General features: G+C 52.4%; 4 protein-coding genes across 4 annotated transcripts, besides 2 other annotated features; 3 read left to right on the top strand and 1 right to left on the bottom strand.

Annotated features, from left to right (window-relative positions):
- Nucleotides 1–84: 84 nt before the first annotated feature.
- Nucleotides 85–1,489, top strand: LAESUDRAFT_754780 (uncharacterized protein; the record flags this gene model as incomplete). Its single annotated transcript, XM_040911939.1, has 2 exons — nucleotides 85–832; nucleotides 900–1,489. The coding sequence occupies 2 exons, from the start codon at nucleotides 85–87 to the stop codon at nucleotides 1,487–1,489; spliced, it is 1,338 nt and encodes a 445-aa protein (XP_040769957.1).
- A 6,325-nt stretch (nucleotides 1,490–7,814) lies between these two features.
- LAESUDRAFT_691583 (uncharacterized protein) lies at nucleotides 7,815–9,369 on the bottom strand (the record flags this gene model as incomplete). Its single annotated transcript, XM_040906100.1, has 5 exons — nucleotides 8,841–9,369; nucleotides 8,765–8,781; nucleotides 8,282–8,705; nucleotides 8,159–8,226; nucleotides 7,815–8,132 (listed from the first exon to the last, which is right to left on the bottom strand). Exons 1-5 carry the CDS (start codon nucleotides 9,304–9,306, stop codon nucleotides 7,815–7,817), a joined length of 1,293 nt encoding a protein of 430 aa, XP_040769958.1. The 5' UTR covers nucleotides 9,307–9,369.
- Nucleotides 9,370–10,412: 1,043 nt separating this feature from the next.
- LAESUDRAFT_670724 (acid protease) lies at nucleotides 10,413–13,579 on the top strand. The gene is made up of 5 exons (XM_040905442.1): nucleotides 10,413–10,692; nucleotides 10,813–10,891; nucleotides 10,945–11,131; nucleotides 11,223–11,729; nucleotides 11,786–13,579. Exons 1-5 carry the CDS (start codon nucleotides 10,553–10,555, stop codon nucleotides 13,312–13,314), a joined length of 2,442 nt encoding a protein of 813 aa, XP_040769959.1. The 5' UTR covers nucleotides 10,413–10,552; the 3' UTR covers nucleotides 13,315–13,579.
- Nucleotides 13,580–13,765: 186 nt separating this feature from the next.
- LAESUDRAFT_720270 (glycoside hydrolase family 15 protein) lies at nucleotides 13,766–18,285 on the top strand. The gene is made up of 38 exons (XM_040907783.1): nucleotides 13,766–13,911; nucleotides 13,970–13,997; nucleotides 14,054–14,072; nucleotides 14,192–14,259; nucleotides 14,312–14,380; nucleotides 14,438–14,451; nucleotides 14,500–14,534; nucleotides 14,601–14,671; nucleotides 14,724–15,132; nucleotides 15,211–15,266; nucleotides 15,320–15,343; nucleotides 15,411–15,525; nucleotides 15,582–15,642; nucleotides 15,697–15,705; nucleotides 15,757–15,830; nucleotides 15,884–15,947; nucleotides 16,006–16,019; nucleotides 16,081–16,147; nucleotides 16,214–16,247; nucleotides 16,307–16,323; nucleotides 16,433–16,460; nucleotides 16,513–16,527; nucleotides 16,583–16,596; nucleotides 16,646–16,663; nucleotides 16,719–16,726; nucleotides 16,780–16,810; nucleotides 16,866–16,874; nucleotides 16,925–16,955; nucleotides 17,019–17,027; nucleotides 17,080–17,090; nucleotides 17,143–17,159; nucleotides 17,212–17,408; nucleotides 17,473–17,544; nucleotides 17,604–17,686; nucleotides 17,741–17,813; nucleotides 17,864–17,928; nucleotides 17,985–18,011; nucleotides 18,071–18,285. The coding sequence occupies exons 1-38, from the start codon at nucleotides 13,853–13,855 to the stop codon at nucleotides 18,135–18,137; spliced, it is 2,082 nt and encodes a 693-aa protein (XP_040769960.1). The 5' UTR covers nucleotides 13,766–13,852; the 3' UTR covers nucleotides 18,138–18,285.
- Nucleotides 18,286–25,242: 6,957 nt separating this feature from the next.
- Nucleotides 25,243–25,561: a sequence feature (Protein overlapping with rRNA (LAESUDRAFT_641849, KZT12313.1) was converted to a misc_feature.).
- A 79-nt stretch (nucleotides 25,562–25,640) lies between these two features.
- Nucleotides 25,641–25,882: a sequence feature (Protein overlapping with rRNA (LAESUDRAFT_641849, KZT12313.1) was converted to a misc_feature.).
- Nucleotides 25,883–26,847: the final 965 nt, after the last annotated feature.

The raw sequence follows: 26,847 nt of genomic DNA on the forward strand, positions 1-26,847 counted from the left end.
AATTTAAAAGGTGTATGCGCCTGAAATGAGAGGAGAATCGCTAGGACGGGACGGGGTCAAAAGAGTGTGGGTGCAAGGACGGAAATGAAGGCGCGAGGAACGAAGACGTTGCTGCAAGCGACAACTCGCAGCGTGAAGTTCAGTCCCAGCGCGAGAAACGAGCACTGGGACGAACGCTTGCTTACTAAACAAGCGGGAGAAGAAGAGACGCGCTCACCTGACATACGCCGCTACGTCTCTTCCTCATCGCCACGACATTCGCTACCACGCTGTGTAGCAGATTCTTCTTCTCGTAGCTCGATTTCTGCATATCCATCTTACACGGCCATCATGCCTAAAGGACCTCAGCCTCTCGGTATTTCTGGGAAGTCCACTCAAGACATGGTGAGAGAACTCGACGCGCTAGCCCGCCGCGGCGAAGCTTCGCGTAGCTCCTGGCAAGGTGCCTCAGCGGTGGCTATCGAGCGCGAGAACGAAGAGCGCGCCGCGCGTTACACGGCTAGGTTAGACCGGCGCGATGGCGGCGACGAGGCCGTCTCGGACGATGAGTTATTCATTGATCTCGACGGAAACGAAATTCCCGCTGACGATGAAGGGACTGGGGAGACTCTTAAGAACCCTGCAGACATACTAGCCGATGCAACCCCACTTGCGACGGCTATACACGGCATGTCTCTGTCCTCGAAGGCGGCGTTTATGAAGGCCTTCCAGGTGCTCACGGACACGCATATACCCAGTAAAGAGGCGCATATACGCCTCAAAGAGGCGCATACAGGCCCTAAAGAGGCGCATACAGCCGCCAAGGAGGTCATCGATGCCTCTGAACAGGCAGGTACACCCGAAAAGAAGCTTTTTACGGTGGCGTGTCTGCGCTCCTCCAACCATGTTTAAGGACCAAGGTTTCGAGATTCCTCCGGCCGTCCTTAAGCTCGCGTCAGCGCAGATCCACATCCCTTTGACGCTGGTTACTTCGAACGCTATTCGGAGAATGCACTTGGATCCGACTTCTCTCTGGACGAGGAAGTTGACTACGAATTCTGGCTCACGCGTAGATATCATCGACCTCGCCAGATGGCCCGAGGAAGAGTCCCTTCCTGTAGGGTTATTCACCGAGGCTTGGAAGAACCTGCTGAAAGTCTATCGGAAGCTTGCGGACAAGGAGATCATTGAGCTATTCCAGACTCATTATGACTACATCACATCTCTGCTGCACTTTTACAGGGTTTACAAGGCCATCCTTCGGTTCGACTGTGAGGTGCGTCGAACATGGATGAACGAGCCTTCAACCTTCTCTCCCGAGGATGCGAAGTACCAAAACTGCCTGGAGAAGATCCAGGTGGAGATGATGCGGGAGGGCTACGGTGCGGAGCCATATGGCACGTGTGACTCCTCTAACAGGTTCCGCCCATATCCTCGCAGTGAAGGCCACACTCGTAACGGAGGTAAACGTGCACCCGAGCGCTCCAAGCCCTTTCGCGAGGGCAAATGACTCACGTCCTCAGAGTCGCTTTGCCTCTTACAGTGACCCACAAAACTGTTGATAAGATTGCTCACTTCGACTTGTATAGTGAATATCTCCTCAACCAATGAGTCAACTACATTGTATAAGAACTCATTGGAAAGCGTATCATCATGGCTTTCCAATGCAGTCTTAATCATATTTTTATCATATTTTGATCCCAAGATATTTACTAATCTTCGAGGGTTACTCTTATCAACAGTTTTGTGGCACATATCCAGGTTCTACAAAACTTGTACTTTCAGTACTTGGTATAGCCTCCCTTTGCCTTCACCACTGCATGCACCCTCCTTGGCATACTTTCAATCAGATTCTGACACACTTCCTTCCCAATAGCCTCCCATTCCTTCTCCACCCTTTTCCACAACTCAGTAATTTCGTTTGGTGGCTCCTGATACTCTGCAAGCTTCCTTTTGAGATGACCCCACAGATGCTCTATGGGATTGAGATCTGGGGATTGAGAGGGCCATATCATAGTGTTGAAATCATGGTCTTTGAACCAATCCTTGGCCTTCTTGCTGGTGTGCTTGGGGTCATTGTCTTGCTGAAACACCACATCCTCCACAGTTTTGCCCCAATTCTCCAGGCTATTCTGCAGCTCATCCTCCAGAATGCTGACATAAAGGTCTGCATCCATCCTGCCATCAATCTTGCAGGCATACCCCACACCATCCCAGCCCATACAGCCCCACATCATCAAGGATCCACCTCCAAACTTCTGAATCCCTTCCACCAACCTATCACTGAGGCTCTCCCCTGGCTTCTTCCACACCCATTTCCTTCCATCTAATCCCATCCTGTTAATCTTTGTCTCATCTGACCATACCACCCTTCTTCAGTCCTCCACAGTCCAATATTGGCGAGCCAAAGCGAAGTCCATCCTCTCCTTTCGATGCCTTGCAGTGAGTAAAGGCCTTTTGCGCTTTACTACAGCCTTCATTCCTGCCTTCTTCAATCCTCTTCGCACTGTCTCTGCATTGACGACCCTCCCAGTAACATCTCCAAGAGCTCTGGCCACAGCAGGAGATGTGGTAGCCTTGCCAGTCCCAATAAGTTGAGTAGCATAGCAAAGATTGGCAGTAGAAAGAAGGAAAGGTTGTCCTCCTTTGGCCTTAGAAATGGTGGGACAGTGTGTGGAGTGTAGTTTACTGATGGTAGAGTAGTGTAGACCAGTCAAAGCTTCAATTTCTCGAAGAGATTTGCCATTCTGAAGCAAAGCGATGACATGGTTGACAGTTTCAGTAGCAACAGCTTTTGGCATGATGTTGGTTGAGTGTGAAGAGTTGTGTATGGCTGTTTGTACATTGTTCATGTTGAAACATGAACATCAATCAATATTCACACAAAGAACCCTGTCAACACATCAAGAATCACAATTTTCTGAGAACTTGTGTGTGTGCCACAAAACTGTTGATAAGAGTGACCCTCAAAGATTAGTAAATATCTTGGGATGAAAATGTGATAAAAATATAACCAAAACTGTGTTAGAAAGCCATGATGATACGCTTTCCAATGAGTTCTTATACAATGTAGTTGACCCATTGGTTGGGAAGATACTCATTATACAAGTCGAAGTGAGCAATCTTATCAACAGTTTTGTAGGTCACTGTATGTGCGAGGACCAGACACTGCGCTTCAGCATAGGACCTCCGCTAATCCTCCAAGAGCCTAGATCCCCGAGACCCCCCCAAGGGGCGGTCTCCGGTGTGAAATGTTCGATGTCAATACCCCAAATCTGACCTCCTGCGGTCAAAAATGTTGGATCGAAAGAGACCCTATATGAGAACATTGCGGGCTCAGGTTCGATCCTGCCTGACCCCACTTGCATCCTCTGATGATGGGTGCCGACCCTGCTGGGAAACCATAATATTAAACTAACTGTAGAAGATACTTATATAATATACTTATATTATACTACATACTAAGTAACACTACTACCAATTGACTTGTCACACAGCGAGATTTTTTCTATGATTGTTTTACGAGTTTTATGATTTCTTATGCTTTGTTACGATTTGTTACGATTTTTACGATTTTGACGATGTTTACAATTTTTTGGAGGTTTGATCCCAAATCGACCCCAGATTATGCCCTTTTGGGAGGAGGTTCGATTTAAAATAGCCCACTTTGGACTGTTTTTGACACCCCATATCGAACTCTAGCAGGATCGAGGCTCTTGGGGATTAGCGGGGGTCCTTTCAGCATGCTCGCAAACGACTACTCGTGATGGCTGCCCGATCATCAGCATCTTCATCGACAAGCGGTTGCTCATTGATGCCAGTCACCAGGAACTGTGCATCATATGGAACCTCACCGGCACCTGCTCCCGTCGCTGCCCAAAAGGTACCCCTCATCACTGCTCCTTCTGCGGTTCTTAAGAGCATTATGCTGGCTTTTCAACCTGTTTGCATCCCTAATCGCATTGTAACACCATACGATGCCGACACCTTCGAGGCTATTCTGCAGTGCCATAATCTTCTTGATCGATACCTGTTCCTACTACATAAGATCCGCTACAATTTTCCCATTGGTGATTTTGCTCCTCTACTTCACTCCTTCACACCAGATAACCATAACTACACACTGCAACATCCTCTCACCATCGATGCATATATCCAGGAAGAACTTGATGCTGGTCGCTTCTCTGGACCGTTCTCACAAGCTGAAATTGAGTACCAACTCAGAGCTTGTTTCCGTTCCTCACCACTTGCCATCGTCGAGAAGGCCAGCTCCCCGGAAAAGTTTCGTGTTGTGGGGAACTTGTCCTTCAAGGACGAGACTGGCATATCGATAAATGATTAAATTGACTCAGACAAGTTTCAGACTAGCTGGGCTACAGCTACCCAAATTGCAGAAATAGTAAGTGATTCCTTTCTATGCATTATTCACGTTCTTTTCCATCCGTTCGCACTACATGTCCATGTTCATTCACCCTGTGTGTTCCGTTCATTATACTGCACCCCATTTGTCTATACTGCACTCCATTCATTTATGTATCATCCCCACATCATCGTCTGGAGTGGCGTTCTGCTTGCTTGCTTGCTCTTTGTCAGAGCTTTGTGCGTCCGTTCAGAGCATGTCTCCACACCATTCACTCGTCCGCACTGCCCTTGTCAGTCGTCATCTGCTGAGGTTCATTCAATGGCACACCTGTCGTTAGGCATGTATATGCCTTGTTTCTTTGCCGCTGTCATGCACGTGCTGTTCATTCAGCCCGTGCTGACATTGTTCATCGTGCCTTGTAGGTCGCTACTGCACCAGATGGTGCCCAGGTCATGACTGTAGACATTGAGGCAGCATTTCGTGCATCTCCTGTGTGGCCACCACACAAGCGTTTCATCATCGTGCGACACAACGACATATTCTACATCGATCATTGTTTGCCTTTTGGCATATCCTCCACCACCAGTGTGCAGGGCGAGCCCACCGATGCCATCATAGACATCCTCACTTGTGAGAGTGTTAAGCCCACTGGGAAGTGGGTTAATGACTTCTTCTCGTTTTGTTTTCCATCCAGTGGCGGGTGGGTTAATGAGGTTATGGTGCCCTATTCCTACCCATATGATTTAAACACCATCCTGCATATTACCGCCTCTCTCGGTGTTCTGTGGCATACTGAGAAGAAGCTGTGTGATTATGAGTTCATGCGTGTTTACTTCAGTTTTTTGTGGGACTTACCTGAGCGTTCCGTCTCTCTTCCCGAAATAAAGTGTATCAAGTATCTAACAAAATTACAGTCCTTCGTCGCAGGTGCCGAATGCGGCCATGTCATGCAGCATGACTTCATGAGCATCAACGGCACACTGTCACACATTACCTTCATTTTTCCGCATGGCCAGGCCTATCTACTGAACCTATGCATGTTCATATCGTCTTTCCCTAACCGCTTCACTATGCAGTACCCCCCACACTCCATCATGTCAGACCTGCATTGGTGGCTTTCCATTCTGGCATCACCTTCACCACCTCGATCACTGCGCCCTCAGAGTGAGACCCAAGATCTCAGAATCTGGGTCGACGCGTCTACCGACTGGGGTATTGGCCTCATCATAGGCTCGAGCCAGGCAGCGTGGTGCTGGATCCCTGACCAGAAGAGAGATGGGCATAACATCGGGTGAGCTGAAATGATCGTGCTTGAGTTCGCAGTACATGTGGTCGATGGCCTCAGTTACCAGGACACAGTTATCCTCATTCGCAGTGACAATACTGGCATTATCGACACATACAAATGCGGCCATGGTCGCAATTGGCATATCAATGAGTCTATTCGTCATGTCGACATCATAGCTATAGCCTTGAATCTAGTATTTCTGCCCTCTTATGTCAATACCAAAGACAACTTGGCCGACCCAGTCTCTCGCAGTGTACCAGACGCCAAGTTGTCTCATCTTCCGAAACCGTTTGAGCTCTCAGCAGAGCTTCAACCATTCCTGATTTATGTCTAGTACGACTTCGTGCCCAGCACCTGCATGTGCAGGTGCAATGATGCGAGGTGAGGATTCGTTCAGTGAACTAGCCACTCGGCGGGCTAATCCTCAACCACGTACCTTGACATTGCGAATTTCAAAACAGGCCCAGAAGCCTAAACCAGGATATTCCATTGCTTCTTCACCACTCTGTCCCGACGTACCTGCCGCACAACATCTCGTTCTATGGTGCACTCCGTATAGCATCAAGCAACAATCTCGATTCGCATCGTCTCTGTCACCCAAGCATTCGTCCACCCTTTTCAGCTGCTTATTGTCTTCCGTCAAACAGAAAACTCGCTCCAACTACAGTGCGGGACTACTATGTTTTAACCAATTCTGCGACTCGAATGCCCGCTCCTGAGTACCTTCTTGCAGCCTTCCTCGTCAAGTGGCAAGGCCGAACTGCATGTTCTACTGTCAACACCTGGTTGGCAGGCCTTCATTTCTGGCATACGATTAATGGAGCACCTTGGCTCAGAGATGACATAGTGAAGACAGCGTGCAAAGCCATCAGTAAGTCTGTGCCAGCAACTTCTCATCACTCCAAGCGACGTATTACGCTTGAACACATGCATGCATTGTGCAATGGTTTAGACCTTTTAAACACCTTCGATGTGGCGGTGTACGCGTGTACATGCATAGCCTTTTAGAGCATCTGTTGTCTTGATGAGGTCGTCGTACTCAGTGCCACCTCATTCGATCCTAGGTGACACGTCTCTCGGGGATAGCAACTCACTTTTTGCTCTTTGCCTGGTGGATCTCGTTATGCAACTCTAGTTACTCTACATATACCGTGGACGAAAACTACACATGCGGACGGCGCAGACATCGTAATTTCTGACATTGCAGATCCAACAAACCTGCTTATTGCTCTTCATCATCAGCTTTCCGCAAACACTTCCATTCCATCATCTGCCCCATTCTTCGCCTTCGAAACCAACGATGGCAACTGGTCCCCTATGACACGGCCCTGGTTCATTGATCATTGCAACACCATCTGAATCTCGGCTGGTCTGTGTTCTTTGACCGGACATTCATTCCGTATCGGTGGTGCAACTGAACTGCTGCTCCGTGGCATGCCGCCGGATGTCATTGCTGTGCAAGGGCGGTGGAAGTCGCATGCCTTCCTAGATTACTGGCATTGTATCAAGCAAATTCTTCCTCTTTTCATTACGAACTCATTTGATTGTTCTCACGTAGATCTCATCTGGACCTCTGTAGCAAAGTTTCGTGTGAAGTACTCTCGTTAGAGTGCCTGGTACTCGTGTATCACTGTATTCTACTGTATCAAACCAGCTGTTGCGCTGATTTTTCCAGCGACTCGGTGTGGGGGAGTCATAGTGTCGAAGGTGGCATGACTGTTGTGGGTCGGGTGGTGTAGTCATGCCTCCCTCATCAGGCAGCTACACAGGTGCTGTATGCTCGAGAGTTTCAGCCCAAACGCGCTCGGAAGCCCTGGATCGTCAGCCAGCGAATCAGGAGCCTGGCCATATTGCCAGGACCCCGGACACTCGCTATCGAGACCCCGAGCACCGCCCCTCGCGTGGATGCGTTCGCCCGGCCGAACCCTCTCCCCCCAACACACCGTCGTAGCACTTAACATCGCCCGGCTCACTCTTCCTTACCTCGCAAGCAACCGCTCAGCTTAGGAAGCCATCGTTGCTTCCACGTGGGCGCCTAAATGCGCGTTCGTCGGGAACGAGTTCCGCAAGTGAAAGGATCATTACATTCACGATTATATTGTACAACAAAAGATTGCATACGAGCAGGGAGAGGCAGCGCCAGCCACATGCAACGCAGGCCAACACACTTCATTTTCCATCACCTCAAGCAGCAGAACCCGAGGACTCCTCCAGCAACGAGCACCTTCCAACGCACACATACTCGCCCTCCGGACCCCAGCTACCCATCTCGCATATCTGTATCTCATCCACCTCCCACGCGCCAAAGTCCACGCCCACGGGCTTCCGCCCCTGAGTCTGCTCGTCCGTGCTGGCCGTCTCGATCGATACCGCCTGCAGTGCGGCGGAGCGGAGGATGGAAGGGTAGGAGAACGGCTGGCGCATCCTCGTGCGTGGCTTGCGGTAGACGGTGTTGAGCACCGTGCAGTGTAGCTGCACGAGCGCCATGAGCGGCATCCCGGACTTGTCATGGGGGAAACTTGGCTTACCTTCAAAGGTCCCGGTCGGCCCTCATCCACAACGAGCCCTGCCTTCTTAAAAGCCTTGTGCACGAAATCTATCATGCCCCGCGTCAATTCGCGCAGCCCGATGCAAATGCGAGTACCACTAACTAGCGACCCTCTTCAACCGTTGTGTGTTATCACCTTCGTCCGACGGCCCAACCCACATGACGTGCGCCTGTTCGAGGTCGCGCCTGTTCGGCTTCATGATGTCCACGTTGCGCAGCTCAACGCGTAGGTGCTCCTCACCCAGGAGCTCCATCACCTGCGGACGAATTTCGTTCAGCAAAGCGATGGCGGACTGCAGCGTCCGTGGTCGGGGCGGCGCCTTCACAGATGATCCTTCTTCAGGCGCGGGGGACTCTGTGCTTGAAGAGGAGGTGGATTCAAGGTCGAGCGACATGACGCCGAGGGTGAAGTGTAGTCTGCGAGCGGGGATCACGATGGATTGATCAAGTCCTGGGATCGCAGGCTCTGCATCGAGGAGTGCACCTGTGAAGGATGACATGGTCTCTCTGAGGGCGACATGGTGTCCCTATGAAAGGATAATTGAACCTTGCAAAAAGGGTTACGATTGGAGCTCCTAAGACGCACCAGAGGCAAGGCTAAGACTAAGGACACGTACCACGTTCAGGCCTCTCTTAGCTCGCACACAGAGGAGATGACTAACAATGTGTCAGAGGCGGTTTTCGCGGCCTCTCCGCTTTCGCGTTTCCAACAAGGCGAGGAACGCTGCCTGGTTCTGCGTCCGCTCCTCCCGCGCCAATCCCACTAGGATCGCCCACGGCATTGCCATTGAAGATGCCTCTTCCTCGCCCGCGCCCTCTCGCGCGTCCTGGCCCACCTCCCTGGTAGCCAGGATGCGTGGAGACGGCTCGAGTGCTGTTCATGCTGAGGAGGAGTGGACGTGATCGTGTCCAGGACGAAAGCATCGGTGCACTAACCTCCGGGCCGGCTCGATGGACTTGGTATCCGGGCGTTGCCGGCGCCAGCCGAACGGCACGGCGAGTGGTGGCCTCACACTTGATGCAAAGCAATATTGTACTTACCAAATGTAAACTGAGGCCAACCTTTGCTGCTCTGTCGTCGAAATGTTCATAACCAGACGCAATCCGGATCATGTTCTCCACCAGCATCGACGACAGAAATCGTCAAAGACGGCGAAGATTATCATAATTGATATTGATCGCGCAAGAGATATAGACGACACTGCCGCTACGCGACACAAACTTACAAAGACCAAGGCGGCAATCTGCTGTGGACTGGGCACGTCAGTTGTAGTTGCAAGAGCCAACACATTGATCATCAAAAGCATCGGCAAGTGTGCGCCTTTATAATCTGACCGTTTCGCAGGATGTAGTGCATTCAGGGATTCCAACAGACAGTTCGCACCAAAGATATCGATGAGCAACGACGTGAAGTGTATTCAGAGATTCATAGTTCGCACCAACGATGTCGATGAACGACGACATGTAGTGTATTCAGGGATTCCAACAGACAGTTCACACCAATATTTGATGAGGGACGACGTGCGAAGCTTACGCCCTCCTAGGCACGTTTAAAGCTCGCTTAACCGAGACGGAGAGTCCATACCGACCGAAACCAATGTTTATCGAGTCACGACCGGCAAAGCACCTGCGGTGACGTCCAATACGTGATGCGCGTCGCCGAGGGTCTGCCGGCCGTCAGTTCCGCATAGTCATGCCCGAGACGTGATCTCGTGGCATCAATGCCAAGCTAACGCCTCGAAAGTGTATTCCAGCAGCAACGAGCAAGTCGGCGCGCACAGCGGGCAGTGGAGATGGCAGATGACATGGCAGTTAGCTCTTTGTCCGATGTCAAAATAGAGCGTATGCGATCGTTGAGCCAATCAAGATGGTTCCGCGCCGAGGATGAGAGGAGGTTGGAGTCCGGGGAGATGATGCCGATGCGAGAAGGGGTTGGGCTAGCCCGTAGGTTTGATGCACATAGCTCATGCTCTAGGCGAGCACGCGAATCCCAAAGCCCACGGAAATACGAGTCTATGAGCTCGTCGCCCATGCAAATGGCGGGCCAACTCTGAGAAAAAGAGCGGGCGAGGAGGAGAATGTGGGCAAGGACCGAGGGTGGCGGAGAGAAAGAGAGCGTGGGAGCAACGGATACGCGACGCGTCACGATTAGCGCCCGCCGCGGCGTTCCTGCTCAGATCTAGCTGCAGATCTGGCCATGGCCCACACAGGTCGTCCTCGGCCCTCGTCTCACCAATGCCGCCCTCCCACTCAACGTACAAAATCTATCTCCATCTCCATTGCCATCCCTCTCCTCTCCTCCCATCATCTCACCCACCAGATACCTCCCTTTACCCCGCTGTGACCGCTTGAGGCGGCACATTATACCGCACATATGACCCGCTCTTTATCCACGCGCGCTTTCCGTGCATCAAAGCGCAAGAGTAGACCACGGACTTCAGTGACGGAAAGCTCTGGAGGCAGCTCGGGTGCCGTTCTTCCGTTAGAGCTGCTGCAGGATTCTTATTACCAGGGGTGAGTGCTTCAAGACCTTCTTCGATCGACCACCCGAAGCCCCCCGCTTCCCCTTCGCTTTGTGGCGCGCTTCAGAGCGATATCTGATAATGCCTGCGGCATATCTTTGCTTGCTTGCAGAGTATACACCATACCCGTGCTTGTCGGCAGCAAACAGCAGAATCTCTCTCTCCAGGTCGACACCGGCTCTTCTGACCTCGTGAGTCCTGCTGCACTCTATCGCCGTCTTGCCACACTCTAAGCTTCCATCAGTGGATAGCGTCAAGCTCGTGTTCGACGTCATCATGCCATGATGCAGACGGCCACGTTTACGACCCTTCTTCTTCCATTCCGTCAAACGAGACATTTTCCATTACCTATGCTTCCGGGGAGGTTAGCGGACCCATCGTCTGGGACAGCATACAACTCGGCGGTTATAACATCACAAACCAGGCATTGGGTGAGTGGCCGAGACGGGCACTAGACGGACCCGACTTATCCGCTGACTTGTTCCATCCGCTCGTGCATATATCATTGCCTCGTGACATCAGCTGCTGCATCAACAGTCAACAGCGAACCGCTAGAGGATGACTTTGATGGCATACTCGGCCTCGCACTACCGCAAGACTCCATCATTTCCGACACGATCCCCATCGACCCAGTAAACGGCCTCACCGGAGCCGCCCTAACCTACAACCTATTCTCTTCCGACGACGGACCCTCCGCCCCGTTCTACTCATTAGCGCTCGAGCGGCCGGGCTCAGACGCCGTCCCCTCCGTCCTTGGCATTGGACGACATCCAGACGGCCTCGTGTCGGACCCCAGCAAGATCCAATATGCGGGCACCGTCACAAGCCGCGTCGGCGTGCAGTTCTGGGAGGCCAGCATCAGGGCGATCACCGTATACGTCGACGGCGAGGCGCGGCCCGTCAGTCTGTCGTCGTACGCGTACCCAACGGCGGTGCTTGACTCGGGGACGGCCGTCATCCTCGCATCGCCCAACATCGCGAATGGTATATACGGCGCGATCGGTGTGTCCCCCTCCGAGGACGGCTCATGTATGTGTTGTATCTTCCACAGGCGGCTGCTAACTGATGCCAGGCGTGCGTGATAGATTATGTTCCATGTACAACGCCTCTTAACATGACCATCACGCTTGACGACCGGTCAGAGCTACCCTTGCATCCGCTAGACCTGACCTATGCCACCGAGAGCGATACCTCAACGTGTCTCGGGCTTATTCAAAACATCGCCGAGCTGGACTCGCCACTGAACCTTCCCGACATGATCCTCGGCGTCCCCTTCCTGCGTAACACATACACCGTAATGGCATACGAGGCACCAAACAACAACGGTAAGTTTGCTAGCGGCGCCTGGGGCGCCGAGGGCCACCAGGTGAACCCATACCTCGGGCTCCTGGGCCTGACGAACATCACGCTCGCCCTGGAGGAGTTCAACGCCGTGCGCGTGCTGCACGAGCCGCTGAGCTCCGTCGGGGATAACAGCACCACGAAGAACTCCACAAGCAAGGCGACGATGGGGTCGAAGCACCTGTCCGTCGGCGTGGACGTGCTCCTCGGAATCATGGGCTTCATCGTGTTTTGCGTCGTGCTCTTCGGCGCGCGTTGGGCGTACTACCGCCGAAAGTGGCGGGGCCGTCCGCCGATGCTGGACGATGGAGTGCTCCCGGACAAGGACGAGTCATTCGACCCGGACGAGCTGTCCTCCGAGGAAATCGCATGCGCGCTCGCGCCGTACGCGTCGCCTACACAGCCGAATCGCGACCGGTACAGCGGATCGGAGCAGACGCTGCGAAACTCGTACTACGCGTACGCCCACTTCTCGGACACTCCCCCGCGGAAGGAGATTCACTCGCATTATACGGACGACACGGCCGTCATGCGCGCGGAGCACGAGGCGGCATATGCGCCGGTGAAGACGAAGGAGGAGACGCACGACGTGTCGTCCGAGACGGAGGCAGAGCTGGCGCCCGTGGCGGACAGCAGCGCGGGGTCCTCATGGGACTCATTCTTCAAAGGCTCGCCAAAGTACACGAAAGCGCTCCCTCGGACACCACCACCTGACTCACCCGAACCCAGACCACCGCGCTCGCCTGCGCTGATAGCAGCGCCAGCACCGACGCATTCGCGCATGTCGAGCGGCGACGCGGGGGTCGCCGCGCCGCTGCTCGCGCGCACACATACCGGGCGGGTGTCGCAGCGATCGCGCCACTCCGAGTCGCCGTCGAGGCATGATCGTCCCCATCATGTGCGCACGCTCTCAAGCTCAAGCTCGGGGTCATCGTCCGGGTCGGTGCATAGCGGGGAGTTCGGGACGCATGCGCACGGCGGGACGGGTGCGACGGCGGGGATGCGGACAGCTGCGGGGGCAGAGGCTCCGCAGATGCCATGGGGAGACATAAGGCTGGTGTCGCCGCCCCGATCGACGAGCGTGCGGCATTCGCATTCCTATGGCCTGCCGTTATCTCCCTCCCACCAGCACACGCAGACGCCGCACCGACACTCGCATCATGGGTACACGTCGCCTGACGCGCGCACGTTCGAGCTGGCGCTCGGCTCGATGGCGCGCTCGGCGTCGACTCGGAGTGCGGCGCATGAGCGCGAGCGCGGACGGCTGTCATAGCGTTGTGCGCACGAGAGGATAGGACTTGGATTCGGATCTGATCAATGGCCTCGTTCATATCGTATTGCCTGCATCTACTCGGGACTGGTGATCTGAGCAGAAATAGGTAGTGTAGTAGTCTGATGTATTGTACTTGCTTCATACCATGCACATGGCTGTCGTAGACCGTGAACCTGTAGTAGTCATTTACTCACCTGCTGACCATCGCACGCCCCATGCTAGTAACTATTCATTGATATCAGTCAGCCATCCGCTGCTGTAGCGCCTCGCCTGCTTGGTGTCCGAGAGAAAAGATGCATGAATCGAGGCAGCCTCGCAAAGCAGCTCGGAAGCAGGTCAATTAATGACGGTCAGGTGATCGATCGCGGTCACGATCAGCCACACGCGCGCTCGCTCGGCACGATATGATATAATTCGTGGCCAAAGTCTCCCACCCAAACCCTTCCAGTCCGGCCCTCATACACTTACACAGATAATTCATCGCCACCTCTTTCTCCCTCGGCATCGAGTTTCTTCCTAGTCTACAGCAAGTGCAGCGATGAATATCAACGATCCCAAGCCGGACAGGGGCTACATCCCTCTCGGCGACCACGGCCTGTACGTATGCGCGTAACGCTTCCTATAACCGCGATTTCTCAGTTCATGCGCTGTGCAGCATCGGGAACTTGAGGACTGCGGCTCTTGTGAGTGTAGGTGGTCCAGGTTGCCTTCACGTTCGTGACCACATGACGACCCGCAGGTCAGCATAGACGGATCCAGTGAGTACTATGCCAGTGCGCTTGACGGCAGAAGTTCGGACGAGACACCGAGGGCACCCGCGCCTACTTTTTGCCATTCGTATTGAACACTTAGCTAAATGCTGTATCGCTCCTTGCAGTCGAAAGCTACTGTATCCCCAACTTTGACTCTCCCTCTATATTCGCTCGTATTCTGGACAAGGACAAGGTTGTCCTTTAAGCATATAACTCACGGTTGTCGCCGATTAATGCTCAATCAGGGCGGCCATTTCTCGATAAGCCCGACCGTTCCCTTTACGACGAAGCAGAACTATTTACCTAGCTCCAACGTGGGTACCAGACGTGTTTGGCCGCTTACCGTTAACCATGCTTCGATGTTCATGCAGGTCCTGCAAACAAAGTGAGTACATTGTGAATGCATCAGTAGCCCGGCCGACAGGCATGCCAGGTTCCTGAACGACCAGGGAGTCGCTACCATTACGGGTATGTTTGCCTGCTTCAGGATGTCAAGGTGTAAAGTTGACGTTAACGAATCGTTGTGACGTGCAGATTTCCTGCCTCGCCAGCCAAAGAGTTCAACTGCCCGACCCCTACTTGCTTGGCTGATCCGCCGCGTAGAGGTGCACACGATCGGCATCCCCACGCGCTTCCATCGAACTCACACTTAGGCAGGTCATCCGCGGGTCTTTTCCCCTCCGCGTCGAATGCGCCCCAGCATTCGACTATGCCCGTGCCCCGCACACCACCAAAATCATCCCAGATACCTCCGTACCAAGCACGTTCATCAAACCCAAGATCGCTCACCACAAAGTGCTCTTCACCTCGCCCAAGGCGGGCCTCTCGCTCGACCTGCGCTACATCGCCGAGGCAACGCTTGAGACGGTGTCCGTGCCCGCGGTCGACCTGCAGATCCTCGACCTTACGGGCAAGGGCCATTTGGGCTTGAGCGCATGCTGCGATTTCACGCTGAGCGAGGGACAGGCGGTGACGTTTGTATTGAGGATTCCGCCAGAGAAAGAGGCTCGCGATATGTCGAAGCTAACTCCTGAGAAAGCGCAGGAGATGTGTGTCCCATATGAACGTGAGCGAGCAGTCTCCTCTTGATCTGCGGCTATAGGAGGAGTCTTGTTATCCACGTTCTGTGCTGACCTATTTTTAGAGCTCCTCTTGGGAGCATCTGATCTGCGACCACCCGAGGACCCGTTCCTGACAAAGGTACGCTAAGTTTGGCACCAAAGAACATGGAGACTGAACGGTCTGCATCCAAGGAACTGCTGCGCGAGCTTCTAGAGGTACGTGCCATGCGTGATCGACGTAGCCGATACCAATGGTTTCAATTGGCGCTGCGCTTTACATCAGGGTACAACGCAGTATTGGAACGGATGGATCCGCCGTTCGACGTACGACGGCTCCTGGAAGGAAGCAGTGAATCGCAGTGCCCTCGCGCTAAAGCTACTGATATACGAGCCCACCGGTGCGCTCTATCCCTCTCCGAGATGGGCCTAGAGAATTGATACGCTTTCTGTGCAGGTGCCGTTGTCGCTAGCCCTACGTTTAGCTTGCCAGAGTACATCGGCGGCACGAGGAACTGGTATGAGTTTTTTACCTTGACTGTTTGATTTATGTCTCAGTCTTCCATTATAAGGGATTACCGGTGAGTGCAGCTCGCAGGGGATGAATGATTCGACTCAATGCCTTTGCATAGTGCTTCCTGGATCCGTGACTCATCTTTCATCTTGTACGCCCTCATCCGCTTGGGCTTCACTCACGAGGCGAACGGTGCGTCTCACTGCAGGTCACTCTTTCCGGCAGTGGATGATCTATGAGTGTAGCGTACATGGAGTTCATTCTCGAGCGCCTGCGGACGAGGAATCCGGACGGTTCGCTCAACATCATGTGCGTATTAGATTATCGTAGATCTCAGCAGATACCGATGTGCCTTGAGTGAAATTAGGTATACTATCCACGGTGCGTGGCTCGTGCGGCTCGTCGTCGCCGACGCGTCGTCACTGATCATGAGGAGCGACAGGCGAGAAGCTCTTTCCTGAAGAGGTGCTTTCCCACTTGGAAGGACATAAAGGCTCGAGACCCGTCCGGTACGTTTTCGCGACCGTCTTGTCCTACATCTCCTCATGGCCTCGTCTAATCACCTACTCGTATAGCATAGGAAACGGTGCCATTGATCACGTTCAGCTGGTAAGGATGCTGCAGTCCTGGAAGGGAGGAGAGCGCTCATACGTATGCTGTTCTGATAGGATATCTACGGCGAGTTGTGCGCAGGTAGGTAGCCACGTTTCCGACAGTCAAGACATAGTTTGACAATTGCCCACGAATAGATGTTTGCTGGCCGGATGCCATTTCTGTCTGACGAACTTGCGCAGAATGGATTGTATATACCTTTCGCAGAAGGTATCGATGGATCTTTTTATATGGCATTACATATTCTGACGTTCGCCTCTAGTACGGAAAGCCATTGGTATGTCCTCCATTCGAAAGAGTGCCGCTTCATCTCACCTACAAGGGAACCGCAGTCCTACGATACTTGGTACGTCGATGAGCCCGTACCCAAATCCTTGCTTACCAGTCATTGTCAGGGTCGCCGTGCGCGAAATGTGAGTATCAGAAATATTCCTATACGGCGCAGATTTGATATCATGTTGTGCATAGCGTGGAGTGTAAGCACTCCTACCCTTGCATGCCAACGTCGAATTGATTTACCCTTGGGCAGTCGTGATCGACCACCTCAACGAGCCGGACCTGTGAGTGTACGACCACTAGTATCTATGCAACAGCTGCTCACATCCTTGTTTGCAGATCTATTTGGTAATTGGAGGTTTGCTCGATCTGCTGTAGGCGCTCTCATCGCTCTTCAGGGAAGTGCGGGACCGGCATCGGAACTTTACGGTATGCGCTGAATTATCTCTCTCAAGCCTTGTGTTGCTGATCCGTTGCTGCGCTTTGAATCAGTATTCCAAAGTATGTCACTCTCACGCTGTCCGTGAAAAGCTGAGCGTGATTGTTCGCACAGGTCATGTTATGGTATGCATGACAATTTTGTCTATGGCCAGCTTCTATTAACATATTGGCATAGGGTCGCGATCGACAGAGGTGCGCACCTGTCCCGATGTCGTCGCGCCGTCAAACTCAACACCACATCCAGGTCTCCGTCTCGCTGACAAGCGCTCGCTGCCATGCCCGAGGCGCAACGAATGGATAGCAGCAAGGGACGCACTGTACGAGGAGATCATGGCGAAGGCATGGAACCCGAAGATGCGGTTCTTCGCGCAGAGCTACGAGGATCTAGACGTGCTCGATTCATCGCTCTTAATCATGCCTCTCGTCTTCTTCATGACGCCGGTCAGCCATTCTGTTCAACCTGACATCGAAGGGCATGACAGCTCATTCCGATCATAAACCACAGTCCGACCCTCGCTTTCTGAGCACGTTGCGGCAGATCTCTAACACACCCGAGCGGGGCGGCTTGACCTCTAACGTAATCCGACCTCCCATTCCAATTCGATTATGAACTTACCCTTGACGTTATCGCTGTAGGGCCTTGTCTATCGTTACGACGTGAAGAAGGCAGAGGATGGTGTAGGCGGCGAGGAGGGAACATTCTGTCTGTGTACGCTTTGGTACGCACCATATTTACACCGCGTCAGACTGGCGAGCTCAGCTTGCTGTGGTAGGTGTGTGGAGGCGCTGGCGCGCGCGGGCGAATACGATGTGACGATGCTGAGGAAGGCAGTCGGGATGTTCGAGGTGTGCACCGGGTATGGAGCACGGCTCGTTCCCGACTCACCGTCTTGTAGGATTTCTTGCAATATACGAATCACGTCGGCTTGTGCACGGAGGAGATATCAGCAGCGGGCGAGGCGTGCGTACCATCTCCTCTTCTGAACGAATGAGGACTGACTGAATGAACGACCGCAGGCTTGGGAACGCTGTGCAAGGATTTACGTGCGTGTGGTTCTCTCTTTCGCGGAGGCCGTCCTCTGATTTCGAGTCGACCGCTCTAGCCACGTCACTCTCATCTCCGCTGCGTACAACCTATCTAGGATGCAGGCAAAGTTTAAGGTCACGTAGCAATGCCCGTTATTAGAACGCAGTTTATATTGTGCTCTGCGGGGTTTTGTGGGCAAAATGCATTTGACATATCTCGCGTGATGCCCTTATAATCACGTGGGAGATGACCATCGGTAGACATGAATCCGTACAGCGATGTTGATAGCATGTTCCGCACGTTTCATTCAGCGAAAGCGGGAGCGAGCGCACATCGTGAACCTGCCCTGTCTCTGCTGCGATGAGCAGCTGGAGGTAGGGGATGCGAGATCCCAGATCCCCCCGAATGAGTATAATAGACTGCGAGTGACAGAAACGACGACATACTAACGCGCCGTGGGTTCTTGACGAGTGGGGGGACATGCACCGAAACAATCGTGCATGATGGATCGAGTACATGGGCATACTGCTCACCATCTGGAGCGACGCTGACCTCAGGCTGCGGAACGTATCGCCCGTATCCACACAGGAGAACCAAACGCAGGAGCACCGCACGCTGCCCAGAACGTGAGTGAGCACAGATCGTTCATCTTCGTCTTCGTCTTCATCATCGCACACGCTCGTTTCGCATCCAGAGAGGGGCAAGCAGTCAGGACGTGCACGACAGTGAGAGACCGAGTCTTCTGCGATCTCCTCGGCGCGTTACAGCCCAACCTAGACATCGATAACGTTCGTCCTCTCGAGAATTTGTTCCGCGGTCATTGTCATTGGGAAAGCCTATCGCCACGATCCAGCACGTCGATGAGGAAGAACATCCAACGAGTGAATCAAGGACGGGCTGATGCGTGCACGCAAGGGGAGAACGACTCAACTTTTCGCCTATCCGACCAGGCGAATGCCGCACAAATACCCGAAACCATCGCAAGCTCGGACCACCTATACGCTGAGCACGAAAAAAACTCAACCTCAGGCATAGACAGAGAGGACGCTTGAACACCGCGAAAGGCACACGGCCGCGTAACGTCAATCCAGAATGGACAGTAGTAGCGGAATGCGCTGCTAAATGGGTTCGAGCCCGACCGTGCGAGATGCGCGCACCGCCATTCACATCGCGAGCTACGAGGACGCGCCTCGGATGCAACGTTAAACGGCGCGCAGGCAGCTCGGCGCTGCAATCTAACAAAGGTCGAGCACGTGTCAGATGAGAGATGTGACAAGGTCGCACAAGTCGACGAACGAAGGATGATCGATGAGGCCGAGGACTCGCTCTAGTTTGTATAGAGTTGGAAGCTACACTTGGGTGCGAGGGCAAGCTGGGGCGATTCGTCGAAGGAGGGAGAGAAGAGACGAGCGACAGCTCGGCCAAACAAGGCGCATTTCTGTCTGTCAGCGAAACGAGAGGTCGGAATCGTTTTGTCATTCCATACGTGCGGCGTACGAGTCAGCGACAGGAGAAAGAGAGCACAAGGACCGGACGAACGATGAGCGGGTGGAACACACACACAGACCAGTTAACCCATAGCTCGCTGCTTCGCGGAGGGAGGGATAAAAACTCAACAAATGAGTCTCGAAATGAGTCTCGAGCGTTCGTCACCCGCCACGCATCGACAAGAGAGAGGCCAGACGGAGACTGGGTAGCATCAATCCACGATGGACGGTCATAATGGACTGTTAATCTCCCAGCGGGTTTGCATGGCCTTTCGAACTCCGCTGTGGCTGAGGTGGCTGAAGGTAGTGTTCGCGTTGCGCAAAGTGCTTCAGTGGCTTCTGACACGATGAAAGTCATTATGATAAATTTCATACTTTTGTGTAAAGCTAATGGATCTTACAACAATTTGTATGCATGTGAACTTCAGAGAAATCTGGGCGAGGGGGACATTGACTGCCCACTGTGAAGTCTGAGGTCTCCGACATCTGAATCCACACTGAGATCATGACAAAAAAAACTCTGCATCGAATGCCATGCTACAAAACTGCTATCTGAGTTTGCAATACAAAAAAGGAACACACAGAATGGCAAAAAGGGTGAACCAGCAGCAAAATGTCAGACATGCATCAACAAGGAGAATGCATGGAGAAAAGCAAAGAAAAAGCATGTAGACAAGGAAGAAGGTGAAGAGAAAGACGATGAGTGTACCTCAGAACTGGATTCAATGTCACTTGGCAACTTCTTGAAGCATGTCATTGACAAGATGAGTGGCGCCTTCTATTGTCCGAGGTGAAAATTTCTGAGGGCTGTAAGACACGTAGGAACGAGTGACTCAGCCTCGATGTATGATGCGAGTGCTATATAAATACCTGTAAGACACATAGGAACGAGTGACTACAGTGTATGAGTAAAAGGTATGTAAGGAATCCAGTAGGTACTTACCTCAGCCTCGATGTATGATGTGAGTGCTGAGGTAGCAGGAAAAGATCGAGCGCGCTTGTGGCTATGTGATTATATAAGCGAACATGCGTGGAACATCTAAGTCTGTGTCCCACTGGACATAAAGTCTGTATGACTTCCAACACGCCCACTCAGTGGGAATGCAGACCTACTTTTAGAACACTAACTGAATTCTTCATGCTGCTTATGCTGTGCGTGACTGACGGTCTTTGAAACATACTGTGGCTTGCACAGATTGGATTGTAAGTGCCTGTGGCGTAGGGTTTCTTGAGTTCATCTGGGCAGATAGAACCCGGGCTGCTGTACGCTGTCTGCACCATGTGATTTTGCCTGGATCGTGCCTGATTGCGGTGCGTGGACGGTCATACTCATCGTTGAGTGTGGCCTTGACGAACGGGGTAAGGCCTTCCGTTGTCGCTAATTTCCGTTGATCCGCATCTGACGTTGATTCTCTGAGGTTCTTTGTCAACTGAGTGACCCGTAGCATCCACGCGAGTTTTGTCGTGTTCGACTGCACCCACTTGACGCACGTTCTTTTCTCCTCTCTCTGGCTGTTCTCTTTCGCTTCTCTTCTCTTTCCTGGACTTCTGGGGTCTCTATTCTCAGCTTTGTCTTGGCTCTAAAGTCTCCTGGGACTGTCTTGGGCTTGTATGCACTGATAGAAAGCCACGAGTCATCATCGCGAATTGGTGCTCAGTGTGCGCATGTCGATTGACGAACATGACTCTTTGGAGCCTCTGGAGCGAGAGTAGGAGTGGCCAAGCATTGAGTCCGAGTGTGAAAGAGGGATGTTGCGACCTTTGAGATGGCAGGTAAGTCCTCCTTCTCATTTTCATGCTGGGGTGAAGGAGCAGGTGAGGGGTTTGACGCGGTCTGACATGGCAATGCAGCGTGATGGCTGGGCGAGGGTACTGTGTTGCCCTCATCGTCTTTGTCATTGCTGCTGTCATTGTCACTATCATCAGTGAACATGCTACTAGGTGCATCGAGTGATGGTGGCGTTGGGTCGTGTTTGGCAGCTACAATCGCGATACGAGCCACTCGTCGTTCGTGAGGGCTGTGAGGAGTGCCGGCAGGTGAGTTTGGCAGTTTGTCCTACACTTCGTGTTGAAGTTCAGGGTCGATCACTGTGCGTGTCTGCCGTGTACGGACACCCTCATCAGAGGTGGCATTTTGCGCATTGTGTGTGCACCTACTCATTCGGTAAGAGGCAGCGTGTGCCTTCACATTTTGAGCATGCCCGAGGGCGACGCGCTTGACCGACTTGAGGTCGAGTCTGACATCATGGGCCATACACCCGTGCGTGCAGATGTGTGTGGCTGAGGGCTTGATGCCTGTCTGGATGAGCTTACCGGTCTTCACGTCATGAGTCGCATTGCTCACGGTGTTCGTGTTGCTGACCACGCCTTGATGGACCATTTGTAGGGTGAGTTCGGTAACTATGTGGCAGGTCCTGTAGTGCCACTTTACGATGTTCATCTTGTGCGTTGTCATCTTCGTCACCAGCGCTTCGAGTGAAGACTCGTTGGGATCCATGAAGAAGTCTGTGAATGCTAGGAACACTCACATGGGAGCATGTGGGACTGACTCGACGATGTACAGACTGTCTGTCTTGTGCGCTAGGCTCGTCGTCTCACCGTTGCAAGTGATTTTGCAGGCGTCACTGCAGAACCTGAGGATCTGACCTCATTCAGGATGGAGAAGAGAATAGAGTCATCATCCCTGGGTGGGAGAGAGAAAGGGACGAACGACGCACCATCTTGTGCCAGATGAGAGTAAGCCCCCGTCAAGTTGATGAGACAATCGCATGACTGTGTTTTTTGTAAGGAGCAATGAAGGAGTGAGGAGGGCGCTCATGTCTTTGTGCCTTTCCATCATCCAAGCCTCTCCGGGAAGTTTCCCCACAGCGAAAGGAATAAGAGCATAGAGCTCTCTGTGCGTAAGCTGCGATGGCAATTCTTCACCTGGCACACGTGCAGGCTGACCAGCGACAAGCCAGATGGGACCTGCCCTGAAGTCAGGGTGCAGAAGTTGGCGAACCAATGTATGACAACGTACGCTTTTTGCAAGGTTTCACACCGCTTCTTGACCATGCCATCCTTCTTGCTACATCGAGCAGGATTCACTTTAGAAGACTCGCAGACATGGGGAAAAAAAAACCCCCCCCTTCTGCGAGCGTTTCTACATATGGCGAAACATCTTTTTTGATCCACATGACCTCAGGACCCTAACCCTTTTCGCAAAAATTACAGCTTCAACCAATCCCTCCACATCTTCTCAAGAACAGCTTCATCGAAAGTGGGCCGCAGTAATATTTCGAAACTTCTGTGATGGATCGCAACAGATTGCTACGCACTTTGTCATTTTTCGGAAAGCTGTAACGGGAATGCACAGTTGAAACTTCAGTAGCCTTGGATCCGCAACGGGCTGTGGACGAGTCTTTGGAAGCGCTGTCATGATTGACATTTGTGACTGACGTGCCATGCACCGGGTGAGCCAAGCATAGCGACAAGCCCTTGGAGCCGGCTCATCAATGTAGATGCAATACTCCTCGAACGCTTCAGGCACTCAATAGTCATGAGAACTTCAATAAATGCAGACGTAAAGGACCCTTCGCTATGCACGCTTAAGAGTGGTTCTGGTGACCAGACATCAGAGCACGATATATTTGAATGCGTATTTTTCTGTCAGCAAGGACAGATTCAACAGATAGTCATTTCACCGACAGCCGATGGTGTAGGCGCTGATCTTTGCAACATGCTGCACATGCCACCGTCAAACGGCTTCAAGTATATCGTACACAGATGCTGCTTCCCGAGCGCATTGCTCAGAGTTTCGAACGACCATCTTTGCTTCTCCACTGCTTTCCTCTTCGGAGTGCCTTTACCACCTCCTGTAGGTCACAAAACGTTTTGAAAGCGCATCACGAACGAGGTGTCCTGTAACTCAAACACTCTTGAAGGCGCATTTCGACTTCCAAGTCGAGTCAGACTTTCCCTAAGCTCAGAAAGCGTACAGCAAGGAAATGTCTTACCACCTTTTGTAAACACATATGGCTTGTCCCGGACTTTTGAAGCGCCAGAGACCAAGCGCTCTGACCGCCTTTTTGCGGCCCTTTGAAAAGCCCATTATAAAGCTTTTGAGACTGGGTAAACAGAGTGCGTTACCGCATCTTGTGAGTGGTCACGAAACATTTGAAAGCACCTTACCGAACGGTTCTGAAACGGTCGACGATGAAAACCCTCAGCTCAATCAAACCCAAGCCCCATCGGCCCTTGAAATTTGAAGCGCGGATAACCAAAGCATCTTACCGCATTCTGTTAGTGGCCACGAAAGTGCCGATAACGAAGTGTGTCTTCTGAAGGTGCAGCTCGTTCGAACTCAAAGTCTCCTCGAGCCATTAGAAAAAAAAGTGTGACCGAGCAACAAATGCTTCGAAAGCGCTGATAATAAATTGTCTTACCGCGTTCTCAAGCGGATCACAAAGCGTCCCCTCACTAAAGTTGGGCCTTCGAAAAAATTTGAAAGCACCAACGACAAAAGCCCCTCGGACCTGCGCTAATCCGGGGCCCTTACCGCATTTTGTGATGGATTGCAAAGGATTTGAAAGCGTCGACAACAGAGCGCGTCGACACATCAGTCACAAAGCCTCCTACCGCAAACATTTTCAAAGCTTACCGCCTTCTGAAGGCGCGAACTGAGGCTCTTGGAGAAAAAATGTGACCGGTTACAAATTGTTTTGAAAGCAAACGACAACAACGCGTCTTACCCCGTTCTGTGACGGATAACGAAGCGTCTTAGCGCATTTTGTAACCGGTCACAAATGTTTCGAAAGCGCCAATAACAAAGCGCGTTACTGCATTAAACAGGTTGTGAAAGCCCGTTACAAAATGATCTGTAGGCTCAGATAACAGAGCACCTTGCCGCGTCCTACCCCGCGTTTTGAAAGCGCATCGACCCCTCTCTTGCCACCGTCAAACTTCCACCAAGTCCAGCCTGGCCTGCGCTAAAGCTGGAACCAAAAATGCCTTACCGCGTTTCGTAACCCGTTACAACCGTTTTGAAAGCTCGTTACAAAAGTATCTGAAAGCGCCGGTAACAAAGTAACGTTACCGTGTTACAAAGGTTGTGAAGGCCGGTTACAAAACGATCTGTAGGCTCAGGTAACAAAGTGTCTTACTGTGGTCTGAAAGCGCGGCTCGGTCAAAGTCCCCTCGGACCTGCCCTAAACTCGAGCCCTTAGGAAAAAATGTGACCGGTTACAAAGCGTCTGAATGCATTTGTAACCGGTCACGAAGGTTTCAGTTCAAAGCAAATCAACAAACCGTCTTACCGCATTCTAAACTCACAGAGCGCACACGAAGAAAAGTTAAATGTGAGATCCCCTCGATTTCGACAGTAACTGTCGTAGAATACATAAGAAACGTTAAGTAGGTAGCGCGTAGCGAACCGGTCTCCCATCCCATCGTAATAAAAATGAATCTTTGAATGTCGCACATCTGCAACTGAGCCGTCAACGATGCGTAGGCGAGCCCAAAAACCGTCAACGGCCTTACAATGAAGGTCAAAGCGCACGCTGCCCAAATCGTTGTGTAAGACCCAGCATGACGATCCTCCGGGTTGACCGATCCTTCAGGTTTACCGATCTCCTGGTTTGACCCATCACTGAACTTGAATGCCATGCCTTCACAGGTCTTACGATCCAATAGGTGTACGCCCAGCATCGTCTGCCCCATCAAGTGTGGTAGCACCATCATCAGACATCATGACATGCCTTCGCAGGGAACACCCGTCCTAGACTCAACAACGGCGGCATTTTTCAATTCTGTAGGCTGCCAGACGCATAGGGACCGGGTGGCGCCTTGCGCTTCCCGGCACGTACTCCTTTAATGCCATCGTCAATATTACCCAAAGCTCAAGGAAAGAGTGCACGACCCACCCTTTCAAATGCATCTGTGACCATTCCCGTGCAGGGCGGATGCCCAAGGCACACGTGCCCTGACCAGCAATGTGTTCATAGCGACGTTGCTTTTTGATCCTTCGATGTCGGCTCTTCCTATCATACCGAAGCAGAATTCGGTAAGCATTGGATTGTTCACCTACTAATAGGGAACGTGAGCTGGGTTTAGACCGTCGTGAGACAGGTTAGTTTTACCCTACTGATGGAGTGTCGTCGCGACAGTAATTGAACTTAGTACGAGAGGAACCGTTCATTCAGATATTTGGTATTGGCGCCTGTCCGATCGGGCAACGGCGCGAAGCTATCATCTGCTGGATTATGGCTGAACGCCTCTAAGCCAGAATCCGTGCTAGAAACGACGACGTTGGTCCCGCACGTACGACTCGTGTTCGAATAGAGCTTCGGCTCGTGAACCAAATCAGACGGGCTCGGCCGTCCGAGCGGAAAGGCTTGGGTGGCTCGCTTGTGAATCGCAATCATCATATGCGCGGGGGTGGATCCTTTGCAGACGACTTGAATGGGGACGGGGTACTGTAAGCGATAGAGTAGCCTTGTTGCTATGATCTGCTGAGGTTAAGCCCTCTCGTCCTATAGATTTGTTCGATGGCAGTCGGACTTCTTACTGCATTTTGGCTCCAGGGCGAGTTCCGTTGAACCCGTCGCTGGTCAGGTTGCGCGCCTTCAGAAGGCGCTTTGGAAACGGTTACAAAGTGGTCGAAAAGGGTTGTCAGAGGGTTAGGGTCTCTAGGCGATGTGGACCAAAAAACGCGTCTTGCCAATAGCGAGAATGTTGGGATGCGAAGGAGCGAAGGCCAAGCGGTGCCATAGGTTCGACTAGGTGAATCTCTCGTGAAGGGAGCAATGAACCTTGGAGGACGAGATGGCACTGGCTAGGCTAGTAGCTATTGGAAAATTGTGCGACGCAGAGGTTGAAAGGAGTGAACTCCGAGTAAGCTTCCTGAAGGGTTGGCTGGCATTGCCTGGACCGAGCCAGCATGTTACTGGTTTGGAATGGTTGTTGCCTTGGATTATGAGTCTGGCTTGCCAGATTAAAATCGCGCATCTGATGATGTTGAAGGACGTGAATTGATTGTCTACGGTCGATTCGGCTTGCGGATAATTGGGTTGTTTGGCCTTATTGCCAACTGTAGGAAATGGCCTTTGAATTGGCTGTCGTTCCACGCCCTTGATAACAGGGTGGGTTCAATCGGACCCATTGCTGGTCAGGGCGCGTGTGCCTTGGGCATCCGCCCCGCACGGAAATGATCACAGATGCATTTGAAAGGGTGGGTCGTGCACTCTTTCCTTGAGCTTTGGGTAATATTGACGATGGCATTAAAGGAGTACGCGCCGGGAAGCGCAAGGCGCGACCCGGTCCCTATGCGTCTGGCAGCGTACAGAATTGAAACGTGCCGCCGTTGTTGAGTCTTGGACGGGTGTTCCCC

This window comes from Laetiporus sulphureus (genome assembly GCF_001632365.1).
Source record: "Laetiporus sulphureus 93-53 unplaced genomic scaffold LAESUscaffold_2, whole genome shotgun sequence".
Taxonomy (NCBI): domain Eukaryota; kingdom Fungi; phylum Basidiomycota; class Agaricomycetes; order Polyporales; family Laetiporaceae; genus Laetiporus; species Laetiporus sulphureus.